The 16,909-nt window shown below is 39.6% G+C and overlaps 1 protein-coding gene across 2 annotated transcripts in view; it reads right to left on the bottom strand.

Moving 5' to 3' along the window:
• Window positions 1-538: 538 nt before the first annotated feature.
• The window catches only part of LOC137435284 (atlastin-2), a 199,400-nt gene continuing 183,029 nt past the window's right edge, over window positions 539-16,909 (bottom strand). The window contains exons 12-13 of one of the 2 annotated variants that reach the window (XM_078785238.1): window positions 14,677-15,108; window positions 539-692 (exon numbers count right to left, since the gene is read on the bottom strand). In XM_078785238.1, the coding sequence (XP_078641364.1) occupies window positions 552-692; window positions 14,677-15,108 (573 nt within the window). In that variant the 3' untranslated portion in view covers window positions 539-551. Of the gene's footprint in view, window positions 693-14,206; window positions 15,109-16,909 lie in introns of those variants that run through there. The other variant, XM_078785243.1, reaches the window with a different exon arrangement.

Below are 16,909 nucleotides of genomic sequence, written 5' to 3' on the forward strand. Positions count from 1 at the left end.
TCTTCAAACCTCTCAAAAGCTTGTTCCTCACCTCCTCCACTCTTCCCACATCATTCAACTCCACTGTATACCATCTTCCCAAACTCTTCACAGGGGCCTCCACCAATGATGGAACCACCTCCCCTCCCAGCTCAAACCTGTGCATATTATCCACCACTCCTCGTCTGTGTGTGTGTGTGTGTGTGTGTGTATATATATATACATACACACACACACACACACACACACACACACACACACATATACACACCATAGAATACCCGATGAGTAACTTTTAACTCTCCTTCTCAACCTGCTTTCAACTTTCTTCCTGCTACAACCATATTATCTTAGCCCTCATTGTGCATGCTCTTCCCACGTTCCCTTTGTTTTCCTTAGTTGTAATTTAACACTCCAGCCACATCACCAACCCCTCCCCTAACATATCTAATATGTATGACTCGTTCAATAGCAAAAATTGTGACTGCATGAGGGAGATAAAGGACAGTGAATGAGGAAAAAAAAAAATGATTGATGACAATCCAAGTAATCAAATTTTATAAAACCACCATTCAGCTTTCAGCACGACAACAATGTCGGGTAGGCCGACGGTGTTCAGATGTAGGCACAGCAGAGGGAGCAGCCACCAGGGGAGTCCCGTTGAAAAAGAAGAAAGTGGAAGTTTTCAGTGCAAGTAATGCAAAGCAAAATGCCTACAGGCGAGACGAAGCCGGTTAGAGCAGTGGCTAAAACATGTGCACTGAAAGCTAAAATTATCACTCAGATAAATCTGCCAGATTTGTACCAACAGACAAAACTGTGCAGCTAAAATTAGGGCACGTGGACACGACAATGTGGGCCCACCAATATCCCAATATATCCCACATGTAGCACTTTACCCTCCCCTTATTCTTACATCCTTCCAAATATATTTCCCACATCCCAGCCATTTGCGCTACAATCCCTTACCATATTTTCACTTACCATACCAATTCTCTAAATTTTCTGATCGCGTGTTCCCTTCAATTCAAAGTTGGCTGAATTTATCTACGAGCGCAACAAGGGTTTTGCTTTTGTTGTCCGAACATTGTCCTCATCGCTCTTTGGTACACCTCAGAGCACAATATCCTTCCTTTGTAAATTTCAGGGTAACTGTAGAGTTCTTGCCTTTGAACTGTCTCTTCTGGATTCAATCACAAACAAAAGTCGTTTTGCAAGCCAAAAACTGCTATTTTCGTTGATTTCCAGCAAGAGGCAGTGCATGTTGGAGAATGCAATCTTTTGTATGGAGGCACAAAACAAATTTTGCACACATTTACTTTGGGGACAATGAAGATAGCGCATTAACGTTTCCAAAATAGCAAGCCAATCTGCCGGTTCCCTACTGAAGGGGGAAAGCTATATAATTGGCGTTCCCAAGCATTGAATGGGAGTGCTGAGGTGTGGATACAGCACAGGCTCGACACGCCAATTAGACAAGAACACATCCAATGCTGTCGTATTCCCGATTCAAGAAATAATTTGTGTAAGCCTCACATCAATTGAAAGATGAGCAAACAGTGCGTCTTCAGAAAGTTCAGAACTGCAGTCACTCCAAAAAGTCACTTTGTCGACGACTGGCTTCGTTATCAGGCATTGCCATTACACACTGGGCTGCTGTCAAGATAGCCTTGTTTCATCCCTGCATAACTGCACTCGGTCCTGCCTTTTCCGAAGGTTGTCAAATAATCCCTTACTGACAAATTATGATTTCAAAAGAAAAATAAAAGTTCTTTTTCGGGAAAAAGACAGTTACAACAGTTTAAAAACCACAATTTTTAAAAAATTATTCTGCTTGCAGAAAAGCTGAGATCTGGGAGGTATGGAATTTTTTTTTCCAAACTCACCTCTGAACTATATACAGTCGTGGCCAAAAATATTGGCACCTTTGCACTTTTTTTCAAATAATGCACCATTTCTTCCAGAAAGTTGTTGAAATGAAAAAATATTTTGGTATCCACATTTGTATTTCTTTGGTTTGCAGTGGAACAAAACAAAAAAGGTGAAAGAATTACTAAATCTCAGCTTATTCCTAAACACAGAAACAGAAATCCTACAATGACCAGCACAATATTATTGGCACCTTTTAGAAGTTGTTAGAAATAATTAGATTTCAAGCAGGTGATTCTCCTTTACTTTGGAATTGAACTCACCTGTGGTGAGTTGCAGGTGTCTGCAAAATAAAACTAACTCATTCTACCAGTTTGAATGGAGAAAAGGAGTCATTCTGCTGTTTTGTGTCACAGTGTTCCGCAATAAGCATGGAGAAAAGAAAGAAAACCAAAGAATTGTCTGAGGAGGTCAGACACAATATTGTAGCCAAGTATGGACAATCTCAAGGCTATACAAGTCGATCTGCAGAGACCTTGATGTTCCTGTATCCACCCTACGCAATGTTATCAGGAAGTTTAAAGCCCATAGCACTGTACCAACCTCCCTGGATGTGGCCGCAAGAGAAAACTTGATCGAAGATTGTCGCGAAAGATTGTTTGAATGGTGGAGAAAGCACCTCGATAAACTGCCAAACAGATTCAAGCTGACCTTCAGACACAAGGTACGACAGTTTCAACTCGCACCATCTGTCGCCAACTCAATGAAAGGGGGTTCTATGGTAGGAGACCCAGGAGGGGTAGGAGACACAAAATCCCCACTGCTAAGAAAGCCTGACTGGAGTTTTCCAAAACACACCTGAGCAAGCCAAAAACCTTCTGGGAGAATTTCCTGTGGACAGATGAGACAAAATTAGGGCTTTTGTTAAAGCACATCATCTCTATAATATGAATGAATTGATCGTTTTTGAGGCCATTTTTCCCCACTAAAGCGGGGGTTGGCCTTGCGGGCCCCATGACAATCATGGCTCCCTGTTTGAGTCAATGTTTATTTTATGGCCGGATGCCCTTCCTGACGCCAACCCTTGGTCGCCTCTTACGATGTGCAGGGATACGGTGTACCTATTCTAAACCGGGGTACACACCGGGATCATTCATCCCAGCAAGCTGGTACTCAATTTGCCAACCTCGGAAGGATGACAGGCTGAGTCAACCCCCCTGGCGTTAATTCAGCGATCGATCGGGATTCGAACCCAGGATCCTAGGATCCCAAGCCGGCACCCTAACCGCTAAGCCAACACCAGGCTCATAGCCATCTCTATGTTTGCAGAAAACAAAATGAAGTCTTTTAAAGAAAAGAACACCTTCCCTACAGTCAAACATGGAGGAGGCTCAGTGATGTTTTGGGGTTGCTGTGTTGCCTCTGGCACTGGGTGCCTTGAATGTGTGCACGGCATCATGAAATCAGGAGATTACCAAGTCATTTTGGATCGCAATGTTTCAACCCAGTGTCAGAAAGCTGGGTCTTGTCGAAGGTCATGGGTCTTGCAGCAGGACAATGACCCCAAACACGCCTCAAAAAGCACCCAGGAATGGTTCAAGACAAAACGCTGAACTGTTCTGAAATGGCCAGCAATGAGACCAGAGCTAAATCCCATTGAACACATGTGGGAGATCTGAAAACAGCAGTTGGGAGAAGGCACCCTTCAAATCTGGGAGAACTGGAGCAGTTTGCACAAGAAGAGTGGGGCAAACTGCCAGTAGAGAGGTGTAGGAAGCTCATTCATGGCTATAGGAAGCGCTTGATTGCAGTTATTTTGTCCAAAGGCTGTGCTACCAAATATTAAGTCGAGGGTGTCAATAATTTTGTCAATGCCATTTCTTTTTGTTTTCTGATTTAAAAGCATATATTAAGTTCTGAATGTAAAACAAAGGTTCTGTAATATTAACAGTGAAATAAAGAATTGTGGAGACCAAATGCTTTTGTCAATTTCAACTTTTTGTTTCGAGAAAATTGTGAGTTATTTGAAAAAAGTGCAGTGTTATTTGAAAGGGTGCCAATATTTTTAGCCACGACTGTATAGCCTGAGCTTGAACCTCCACCAAACTAAAAAAGCTTCACCCTGATGTTTTGCATGCAGGGAGATACATCAATATGTGTGCTATCCATCAGAAGAACACTAATAAATCTAGTACGTCCTGAAAACAGCTTAAAGCCAAATACTACCATCTGTGCTTTTAGCAAAGAGTAGCAAGCTATTGCTGGCAACTTGGCAAAATTCCAAATTCGCACTCTGACTGACTCCTGGGTGGACAACAGCAAATAGCCCAGCATAACCTATTCCCATGAACTACTTTGGCAGCAGCGATGCTTTGTCGAGTGTATGGTACATTTATTTGATCGATTGATAAATGTACGAGGGCATGTTGAAAAGTAACGCCTCCTGTTCTTTTCCTCCAAAACCAGGAAAGGATATTCGAATGAAACAGACAGATAATAACATCAATCTTTTTTTTCATACATGGTCTAGGCTCACGGAAGAGCTAGGATACAACATGACAAAGGGAACAGCAGGAGAAAAGGAAAATGTTAATGGCAGGGCGGAGGAAAAAAGTAGACGGAGAAGGTCAAACAAGGGATGCAAGTAACGATGAGGGTTAGGGAAGAACACAAGGGGTGGACAAAGATGGATACATAAGCAAAATATTTGGGAGGGATGGGGGTGGTTTAACGGGTGTAGAAAAGATCATGGCTTTGGATGAGGGATGACTTGAGAAGGTGATGAACAGCTGTCTTGAAGACCCAGAGGGAAGTATGAGATTGAAGAGAGTGTGGAAGACTTTATTCTACCATGGTCCGTATTTTTTTTTCTCAACATCATCACCACTGCGGTCCACATATTTCTGCCAACGTTTCAGTAGTTTTGTAGAACTGTGTGCTCTGATGACTTCACCCTGATGTTTTGCATGCAGGGAGATACATCAATATGTGTGCTATCCATCAGAAGAACACTAATAAATCTAGTACGTCCTGAAAACAGCTTAAAGCCAAATACTACCATCTGTGCTTTTAGCAAAGAGTAGTGGTTCACACTTCACAGTGGTCATGACATTATCACCATCAAAAGAAAAATGTTCTCCATAAAGTTGTTCCTTAAGTTTGGGGAACAGATGAAAATCTGAAGAATCCAAGTCAGAGATGTAAGGTGGTGAAACTGAAATGACCAAATGATTCAGTCCTCCGTGCACTCGTGTGAGGCAGTGCATTGTCATGCTGGAGGAGAACTATCTGCATGTCAGGATGAACCCTCCAAATCCATGCCTTCAGTTTCTTTGGAGTTTCAATTCAAGGTCGAGCTCAGTTAATGGTGGTACCCTTTCGCATGATTTCCAAGTGCATGATTCCCCTTCACATTCCAAATACCCATAAGCATGACTTTGTGCAGATACTTGCATCTTGAATTTCTTTGGCAGAGGTGATCCTTTGTGAGGGTACTCCGTTGACCATCTCTTACTCTCAGGATTGTAATGGTGCACCTAACTCTCATCTCCAGTCAAAATATTGAGCAGGGACTGGACGCCTTCACATTCATCTTCACGTTCCTAAACTCAAGAAGTGCGCGCTGCTTCAACTGCACTGACAATGTTGTACTGCCCTCTAACATCTTAACTACCACAGCACTGAGACATCTAGTGATAGAGTCATGAAACTTCACATCCAGTGGCGGGAAAAACTAATGTGCAGATTGCACTTTGTTTCATTTGAATACCTTTACCTGGTTTGGAGAAATAAAATAGGAGGCATTACTTTTCGGAACACCCTCAAACATATATTTGGAAGGATTTGTTTTTTTTACCAATTATGTATACAGTACTTGTAGATTGAAAATTAAAATGCCCATTTGATTAATTTGAAGGGAAAATTCCAGGTGAAAGAAAATTATTGTTTTGTTTTTGTAATGAGGTTTGAATTCTTTTTCTGGTTGTGCCCTGTCATGCCCATTGATTTCATATGAACTGAAGCACTACATATGCCTTGCACAAAACATTAAGAAGTTAGCACGGAATACATTCCATTCCCAATATATTCGCAACATACAGCCACCTTTCTGTTGTGCCATGCAAAATGCCCGACTTGCAACGACTTACATCTTGTAAAATTTACAAAATGTCATTCGGGTGCATCTTCAATGGTTGGCCAATGTTGCTGATTCTCCCATCAACAGGTGTATTGAAAATATTGTGTAAAATTAAAGGATTGCCTTGTGTGTTTCTACCTGAACGGGATCAGGATGCAGCCCAGGAACCCAGGTTTAAATTCGATTAATGTGCTTTGAGGAAATGAAATTGAAAAAGGAATTGCTGGTGAAATACCACAAATGTGTCCATTGTCTACTAGTTTCCCATGCAAAGGTACACTGGAGTCTACCAATGTCTTTGTCATGCATGTGGTATATATGTACACGCTCCTCCACGAGCCTGAGATAAAAATAGTAAAAACAATACTTTATTGCCTTGAATCAAACTTAGCAAACCCTTTGGGTGATGAAAAAAAAGGATGAACGACTGTGCTCTAGGTCTACTCGATGATAAAAGAGTACAAACTGTGGAAGGTCATGTTTGCAACAATGCGAATAATTACGAAGACGAACCGACTGAGAAACAGGAGCCATTTTAATCCCAGAAATCTAGGCTCATGGAGGAGCTAAATGACATGGCAATAGGTTCACAGGGGATCAACCGACAGAAGATCACAGGGAAACAAGGGGATCACACGAGTGGCAGAAAAGGAGCAGGAGGGGGATGTAAGCGAGTCAGTAAAAGTCGGAGAGCAGGGATGGGTATGGGAGAAAGCATCAGGTGATGTTGGGCAGCACTTTTGAATGAATGGAGGGAAAGGAATGAGTCAATATATATATTGATATATTTCTAACCCAATGGGAAAGAAAAATTGAAAGCATTACTTTGATAAAAGTCTCTTAAAAATAAATCAAGGAAAAACATGCTGTGTATGGTAGATCAGGAAAATCCTTACCTGGAATTTCTTCTGCAAGTATGCAACAACAACAACAACAAAACCCATAAATTACATTCGTAGAGAACTTCCAATGATAAGGTTACATTAAAATTTTTATCACCACTCCTCAAACTTTGTATCTGCTCTGTAACCCCAGTAAGGGAGTAATCAATAGATAAAATAACTTTCCTATACAAGTGGCCTTGTGCTTATGGCATGTGTAAGAAAGGAGGGAGAAGAGAGTAAGGGGTAAAAATTACTGCCATTTTCAATTTTCAACACAATGATGGCCTCAAAGGCTGGTGATATATAACTGAAAAAGATAATCAAACCACTGCATCAAAATTGTCAGCTCAATCAAAAGATGAAAGGATGGAGAAATACAAGTGTATATGAACAGTAAATATTTTGAAGGTTGCTTTTAAATTCATGGGTATTGAAAAGTCTTCTTCTTCTATTTTACAGCAACAGACAATGCGATTTTTAAAAGTCAATGAGTGATTTAATTTGCGATTTTCAAGATTTGACTCACATACCCAAAATACGAGTTAGGATCCATTTTATTTATTCTCCAATTTGTATAATTACATAGCTTTACAGTTCATAAGAAGTATTTCTAAGAAGTACATAACACCTGTTAGTATTTTTTGTAAACGCATATTTTATAGCTACTTGACATAATCCCCCAGCAGTAGGGCAGGTTTACAATGGTGCCAGGACCACACTCATAAGTGGCTCATAACGACCAAAATTGTTACTTTTAAAAACAAACGATTTGAAAGGTGTGTATATATTTAAAGTAATGATGTTATTGTGTTGCTGTAGTTTCCATTTTATTTCCACACTACAACAATTTACTGGTTCCAGTGTAGTGTAAACGGCGTAAGTTCCAGTGTGGTGTAGATGGCGTACGTTCCAGTGCGGTGCAAACGGCGTATGTTGTAGTGTGGTATAAAAGACGTATGTTCCAGTGCAGTGTGGCTCAGTGATAGAGCGGGAGGGTTAGTTTGGAGAACAAGAGACAAAAATTATCAAAGAACATTTAAGCAGTGCTCAGAAACGCAAGCGTAGAGCAGAATTGGACGAAAAAAATCATTTTTTAAAGTACAAAATTTCACAAACATTTAAGGTTGAGAATTTTCTCAGACTGAATTGAAGGTAAACCTTTGATACAATGAGCATTCAGATGATCTACCCTCATCAACCATACAACATACTACCAGCCAGCCAAGCTGCTTTTAAGTTCCATCCACAAGCAGTTTGGTGAAGACCTCACAGCACCCCACGTGGCTAATCGACAAATGTTGTGACTGAAGACCTCCACCAACTTAAATATATAGTGCCTTCAGAAAGTACTCACACCCCTTGACTTTTTCACATTTTGTTGTGTTACAACCTAAATTTAAAATGGATTAATTTGAGATTTTTGTCACTGATCGACACGTAATACCCCATAATGTCAAAGTGATTTTTTTTTTTAGAAATGTTTACAAAATAATAAAAAATGAAATACAGAAATATCTAATTTACACAAGTATTCAACCCCCTGAGTCAATACTTCGTCAGAGTGCCTTTGGCAGTGATTACAATTTTGAATCTTCTTGGTTATGTCTGTATCAGCTTTGCACATCTGGATTAGGGGAGTTTCTCTCATTCTTCCTTGCAGATTTGCTCAAGCTCTGTCAAGTTATATGTATCAATGCCTCCTCACAATTCTATCTCGGAGTTCTACGGACAGTTCCTTGGACATCATGGTAGAGGTTCTGCTCTGACATGCACTGTCAACTGTGTGACCTTATATAGAAAGGTGTGTTTCTTTCTAAATCATGTCCATTCAATTGAATTGGCTACAGCTGGACTCCATTCTAGTAGAGATATTTAAAGGATGATCAAAGGAAATTGGATGCACCTGAGCTCAATTTGGATTGTCATAGCAAAGGAGTTGAATACTTATTAACTCACAACATTTCAGCTTTTCATTTTTAATCAATTTGTAAAAATTTCTTTAAAAAAAAAATTCCACTGACATTCTGGGGTATTATGTGTAGAACAGTGACAAAAATAACTCAATTTAATCCACTTTAAATTCAAGCTGTAACGCAACAAAATGTGAAAAAAGTCAAGGGTGTAAATACTTTCTGAAGGCACTGTATGTACCTAGATGCATTAAGAGATAGAGAGGTGCAAGGATATTGGCAGGACTTGTAGGTAGCTTGCATGTAGATCGGTAATGGTATCTGGTGTTGGTGTGGCACAGGAATTATGATCCGAATAGCCTCCTGCACCAAAGTTCCTCATGTGTATTCTTGTGTAACTTAACACCACGCACAGTATTAATACAACACGCTTTCAGTGCTGGAAACAGGATAGTGTTTCTCACGGCCTCTCAATGCCTTCCTGGCACGAGTTATAATACGAATCTTCCCAGTTACATTAAGCCGTATTGGTAACACTAACCCTAATGGTGACAAATTCTGGTTAAGTCAACCCCAACCCCACAAAAAAACGAGAAATGTGCTAATTGGCCTAAATCTAGCACATGTGCTCCCTGGTGTGATCCAATTGATCGTTATTATGATTTAACACCAAGTTTCTTGCTGTATCTTCAGGAGATATACTAAGATTCACTACAAAGGACAATAACCCTTTTCATCCAAAAGCATTCATGAATCGTGCTGAGATATTTGCGTTATGGTGAGTTATGGTGTCTGAGTTAATTTTTTGAGTGTCTATGGTGTCTATTATGAGTTATGGTGTCTATTATGTCATGAAGTCACAAAATACTTTGCAAAATAATACAATATAATACTAGTTTTGGTGAAGGAGAATGTTGATGGACAAGTTAAACGATGGATTTTATCAAATGAAAGCCTTCAATAGCACGTCAACTGTTGTGGAAAGCGAGATGTGTTTGACACGTAGAGCGCTAGCCCACGCCAGGTCTTGCTGTGACGAAGAGTGAATGCTCAAAATGTCAACTGCACCTTCCTTCCCGCAGGAGTTAATATACCTTTATCGGATTTTAGTTGATAATATCCAATTTTTGTAATGTAATGTGCTAATTGGCCTAAATCTAGCACATGTGCTCCCTGGTGTGATCCAATTGATCGTTATTATGATTTAACACCAAGTTTCTTGCTGTATCTTCAGGAGATATACTAAGATTCACTACAAAGGACAATAACCCTTTTCATCCAAAAGCATTCATGAATCGTGCTGAGATATTTGCGTTATGGTGAGTTATGGTGTCTGAGTTAATTTTTTGAGTGTCTATGGTGTCTATTATGAGTTATGGTGTCTATTATGTCATGAAGTCACAAAATACTTTGCAAAATAATACAATATAATACTAGTTTTGGTGAAGGAGAATGTTGATGGACAAGTTAAACGATGGATTTTATCAAATGAAAGCCTTCAATAGCACGTCAACTGTTGTGGAAAGCGAGATGTGTTTGACACGTAGAGCGCTAGCCCACGCCAGGTCTTGCTGTGACGAAGAGTGAATGCTCAAAATGTCAACTGCACCTTCCTTCCCGCAGGAGTTAATATACCTTTATCGGATTTTAGTTGATAATATCCAATTTTTCAAAAAAGTATCAAAAAGGTTGATAAACAAGTACAGATACATTCAAAGTACAACGCCCCCATGCCAAATAATTAAATATCCTCCAGCGCGGCATTGCCGGGGCGCAATACTGCCGTGCAGCTCATAGAGACTTTATTTGGAGGGAGAGGTGCACAATATTTGATTGAATAATTGCATAATTAAAATCAATAAAAGATCATCATAAAATATTTTCTTAATCAATTGGCTAATAGCATAACTAAACCACTAGTGCTTCATCCGAAGATGTAACTTTTAGAAATTTAATTAAAAACGTCATTCATAATAACATTAAATAATTAATTAATTAATCAATAAATAATTAATCAATTAATTGATTAATCAATAAATCAAAAATACCATTCACAGACAAATCACTTGATCATTGTCATGGCCAAATATCAGCTTCCAAGCTCAAAAGGTGCCTGAGATATTGGCCAGATGAGAAAGAAAATAAATAAATAATAATCGTAAAAAAATAAATAATTAATCAATTGCCTAATAGAACACATAAACCACCACCATTTCATCGGAATCTGTAACTAAAAAAAAATTGAATTTTTTTTAGTCATTAATCAAATAATTAAATAATTAATTGATCACTTGATTAATCAATAAATCAAAAATAGCCTTGACAGCCAAATCACTTGGTCATTGTCATGTCCAAATATCAGCTTCCTAGCTCAAAAGGTGCCTGAGATAATGGCCAGAAGAGAGAGGAAATGTACAAGTACTTAATTAATCGCTAATAATTAACTAACTCATTAATTAATTGATTAATCAAAAAACAAAAAAATACTGTTTTTGACAAAGTACTTGCTCACTATTGTGCCGAAATTTCAGCTTCCTATATCAAAGGATGGCTGAGATATCGCCCGGACAAACAAGAAAGAAAACAAACAAGAAAACAAGAAAACAAGCAACCAGAGTGAAAACTGAGTACTCCCTTTCAGCGTGCGTCATTGCCGAGCCCCCTACGGTGCCCGGCAATGACGTTATGCAGCACCTGGAGATGGCATAGGAAAGGTGTGGTGTACAATACAAGTACCTAATGGATTTTGTGCCTCAGCTCTCAAATTGTGAAAGTGCATCACATAACCTGATGATATTACCAAGGGCCTCTCGCCATGGCTCCAGCTCTCAGTGTGCAATTCCACCGGCAAACTGATCAAACAGCTGTTGAGATGGCAGTTGACAATGTGGGGAGCTTTGAACTTGCAAATCAAATTGAGTCTCTGTGGGGAGTTTTCATTTAAATTTTTGAAGAATTACCAAATTATGATTCCGAAAATTCTTCAGAATCTGAATATTTTGATGACTATGAAGATGGAAATAGTGGCGTTAAACTGAGTTGTGTACAGTGCAGAAGTCCGTATGGACTTCTGAGTTTATTGAAATGTCCCTCTTTCTTTGTAAGTGAGTTATTACTTGCATTTTGTTCTAACCTGTTCTTACTCTTCTCATTGCAGGAAAGCAAGTGTTGTTTTGTAATACTAATTGTGATGCACAGCAGTATTATATAATCTTTAGAATATGTAATGCTAATAAAGTGGAAAAACATATGCTTAGTGATAACTCCTTGAGTAATCTGCATCATGAATTATAGAAATTATATGCTGTGCTTAAATATACTTAAAAGGAATAAAGCTTACATTGATAATCTGTGCAACGATGTTAAACCCTGAAACTGTTCCTTCCAGACAAATGGAATGTCTGAATTCTTTGGCTGAAATGCTTATCTTTATGGCTTATGCTGAAATGGGAACCAGATGGTTTTCTGTGCTTGCTTGTCTGAACCCCTGACCCTTTGTTCAAACCCCAATCGCTAATTCGGACACCCCGAAGCCAAGAATAATTTCTTTGTCTCAACAATACACTATAAAAGATAAGACACAGACTGAATCAGCAGAAGACCTGCTCGATATGTCGTCTGGAGTCCTGTTTGAGTACACCGGCATAGTACTGTTTAACTGTGTTGTAATCTTTATTATATTCGAGTGAGGCTTCGCCTTTGAATTGAATCTTGACATTGTTCTTGAGTTGTGGACATTCTATTTAGTGTACACCCTTCTACGACAACAGTATGCCACAGCATGTACTGTAAAGCATAATTTGTTTTGGATTTACCCATATTTACATACAGAGAAGGAAATCTATGAAGGTAGTTCAAGTTTGTGAGAGACTTTTCATATTCTAGAAAATCAACAGGCAATAAGTGGATGATGAATGAACCTTCACCGATTTATCTCGCCACTACTCTGTTACTCTGGTACACGCTCCTTGATGCCATCTGGGATAGGTACGCATGTGAGATTTTGGGGCACGTGCTTTGACGTCTTGATCATCCGTAAAAATGCCCCCCTCGCTCCCAAGATGTTCTTAGAATAGTCAAAAGAGGTGAATACAAGGTGACAAGATACAGCTGTATGATGGATGATAATGAACTTCCCAAGCAATCTGCTTGAAACGTAGTCGTCATAACGGATTAACGGACGGATGGACAGACAGACGGACAGATGACATGCCATCGCATAAGCTCCCCTGAACTTCGTTCCAGGTGAGCTAACAACAGATGAGGAAGAATTTTGCTAAAATAAGAGCAAAACAATATAAATAATAATAAAATAATACTTCTGCAATCATTTTTGAGACAAATTAACCTGACTGTTCCTATGCACTTAAACGCACTGTGCAATAACACAGGCATATAGACATTGCTAAATGTAGGACATGTACAGAAGAAATGGACAAATCAAATGCACCATATGAAACTTTGCTAGTCATTAAAGCGCAATTAAACCCAGCAATAAATACTGTCTTCATTGGATATTGAAATATATTTTATCTAAATGCGCACAAAAGATTTCCGGTAATGCAGTCAGAAGCTTTGACAAGCTCGTTTCTTAGAGATCCTATGTAATGCTATACACTAGCAGAAGTGCTTGTGGAAGTAATGTCACAGCACCAGTAGTGTCTTACTGAGCTGCCACATTTGGAACACGCCTTGCTGTAGCAATGGATTTTTCTGGGAATAGCACAATATTCTTTCAAACCCGAATACAATGAAGTAGAGCTACATGTTTAAACTGCATCTAGTTTGAAAGAACAAGGTGACAGTGATAGTGACAGTGTGGAGGAGAATGTGAGCAGGGAAGGCTTAGACTGGTTCGAATGTGGACATTGTGAAGAAATGCCTCCAGCACAGGAACGTGCGTGTTGCCAGGACTGGGATTTAATATTCGCTAAATTGAACACAAACGACTGTTCTTGCATAACTCTAGTTTTGGCGTTTATAATATGGTGAACCCAGGCCAGACATTTTAATTGCTCTTTTCATTTATATGTTGATGCAGAAGGGGTCTGGCGAGATGGCGTCTGATACTTTGGAGCTTTACGAGCCTTCTCAAAAAAGATTTGGCAACAGTATGACCAGTTCCTATATTGGGAAGTCACTTAATTGCTAACAATCTCTTCTCTGTATTTTTATCTGCATTTGGGATGCAGAAAAAGTTTTTTTTTCTCTTTTTCTCTTTTTTCTCTTCTCTTTTCTCTTTTCTCTTCTCTTCTCTCTCTCTCTCTCTCTCTCTCTCTCTCTCTCTCTCTCTCTCTCTCTCTCTCTCTCACACACACCCGTACGCTGACACACTCTGGCATCGTGCTTTCTGTACTGGTGCTGTGACATCGCATTCTTATGAAATCTTGCTCTCATGAAAGCCCAATGGCAGTGAAAAATGCATATGGATTCGCAATCTTTATTGTTCAATATTTCTTAAAATTCAATGCCATTTAAATAAAAATTTCAGGGAAAATTAAAGAAGACGTATTTTTCTACTCATGGACTTTCTTCAAAGCTCTAAGTCTAATTGCGCTTTAAATACAACTGTTATTCTCGAATGTACTCCTCACAAAAAAAAGATTAAGCAACAAGAGTGCAGAGGTTTGTGTTGTTTATATGGTACAAAACGTGTGCATAGTCTGGTTGAATAGGGACAGCACATTGACCTGCACACTCCATAAACAAACATGATGTTGGTCGGAGTGTTAGAAATTTCTGAATTTCATAAACAAACCAAGAAATTTCTGAACTGTGAATCTATAGTTTATTTCACAGATGAAAAGCTGTTGCTTAATTATTTTGTGAGAAGTATTCCATTTCATTGCAGATGCCTGTGCAATTAAGCTGAGCGAGTCTCATGGTGTTGACCCACCTGCTGCCAGATGGCCTCGGCAAGCTCATCAATGAGGGAGCCAACATGCCTGTGCTCCCCTGAGTACCGAACGTAGCTCCACGTGGCAAGCAAACCCAAAGACACGGTAAAAGCCAGGTTGCACATACTGGCCAGCGATGGCAGGGAAAGGATGGAAAGCAGGCCTGAGAGGAAATACGAGAACACAGCCACAAGGAGGAAGGCAGATGGTGTGCGTGCAGCACGGAAGATATTTTTGCCTTCATTTTGGAGAGCATAACGTTGTAAGCCCCCTGATAGGGCCTCCTCGAGACGCTCCTCATACTGCCGGCTGAACTCTATGCCACCCATCTTCTTAGTGCGCCGAAAAATGCATAATGCACCTTTATGCACATGCTGATGCTCCCGCTCCAGGTCTGCTGGTGCTATGAAAGGCCGACTACCACCACACACCTGGGACAAAAATGGTATTGAGACAAGAAATTATTGCCAAAGTGCCATTAGTTTGAGAGCCAGGCAACCAGTTTCCTTTTTGAACCAAATGCCTCTATTAAAAAAGCACAAACACTACTCTCATTTTCACATGAGCAAAAAAAATAAGGAAAATAATATTTTCCAACCCACAGAATAGAAAGATGTTATTTATTTATTTGGAGTGAAAATGCCCATTAATGGTTCAAATATACAAACAACAAATAAAACTCCAGCAAATTTTCAACTTCTCAGCCAAAACAGCCATATTTTCCAAACAACAACATGCCAAAATGTTTCAGACAATTTATCCATAAGCTGCTGACAAATCTTGAGTCACAAATTGTTTGCCCAAGGACAAAAAGCAAAAACCGGCAATTTACTTCTTTTTCTTCAACGGCCATGATTATTCCCACGTTCTTGTGGAGTTGGCCGAGGGAGGTTTTGGTCAAAGTCCTTCATGAACTGGCTGGCCAGTACTGACATTTGACTAAGGTAAGGGGCAGGAATTTGGAATTTGATCATAGCATAGTACCAGCAATAGCTCACCTACTCAGATTCGCAAAGGACACCGTGGGAACTTTAAAGTCCACCAACTAATATCGGCAGATGGGATGCCGGTTTAACGGTCCCCTTGTGTTTTATACCTCTCCCCCCCCCAACCCCCCCCCTCCCCTTCCACGCCTCCTGCCCCCAAGCCCTCTCCCTCCCACACTTCTCCCTGCTCTCAAATGTTGTGGTTGTGTGCTTCCCCTTCTCTCCCCATCTTGTCTTCCGCTCCCTCTTTTTGTATATTTTGTTTGTCTGGTTGATTTGTTTGTGAAATAAATGTTAGCGCTTTCACGAGCCTCGATTCAGTATACAAAAAAAAAAAAAAAAAAAATGTCCATCCGAGGGATGGCACACACATTGCTGAATCACCGTGCCTGTGAAACACCGAGATGCCCCTTTTTAGCTGGGTCGGGATTTAAACCAAGGCTAGACAGCTTAGAGGTGAGTGTGCGTACCTCTATGCCATCTTGCAGCCCCAAAACAGGCAATTTACTGTGAGAAGAAATTCAAATTGAGTTCATAGAACACAGTCATCCACAGCAGTTTCTGCATTAAACATTCTTTTAAAACTGATAGCCCACCTTCACAAGTACAATTTCTGAGTAAAATAAGAGTGAATGAAAGTTCACAAATGAAGAAACAAGAAGTCAAGAAAATTAATGTAAGCCAAAAAAAAACAAAAAAAACAACAACAACAAAAATCACTTTCTATAAGCTTTCCAGCCAATGGCTAAAATTTCAAAAAAATTTTGGTCATTGGGACCAAGAATGTCTCCACTCCATTCTTGCCCAATTAGACTCTGGTATGAAACAATGAAGTCTCTTCACATGTCACAATCCTCTTTGAACAAAGAGAAAAAGACATAAAATGTCATAGCCCCCGTGGTTTTAGCAATTTTGCTCTACGGAGTTGAAGGCCGCCAGTCAGCCATTTTTGGTTAGATTACAAAACAAAATCTTCAGTATATGTATACTGATATATTATCTTTGTGTGAAGTTTGAACAAAATTGGTAAAAGTTATGTCCGATAAATGCTTAGGGACACATTTAAGAAACAAAATGGACGCCAATCGGCCATATCGGATCTGATCTCAAAAAATATTGACATGCATATGTAAGCTATCATTCATTATGTGTGTGCCAAGTTTGAACAAGATCGTTGAATGCATCTCCGATAAATGTTTGAGGACGTGTTCAATACTGGTTTTTTTTACAACTAAAACGGCCGCCA

This window comes from Myxine glutinosa, chromosome 1 (genome assembly GCF_964187855.1).
Source record: "Myxine glutinosa chromosome 1, kmMyxGlut1.1, whole genome shotgun sequence".
Lineage (NCBI taxonomy): Eukaryota > Metazoa > Chordata > Myxini > Myxiniformes > Myxinidae > Myxine > Myxine glutinosa.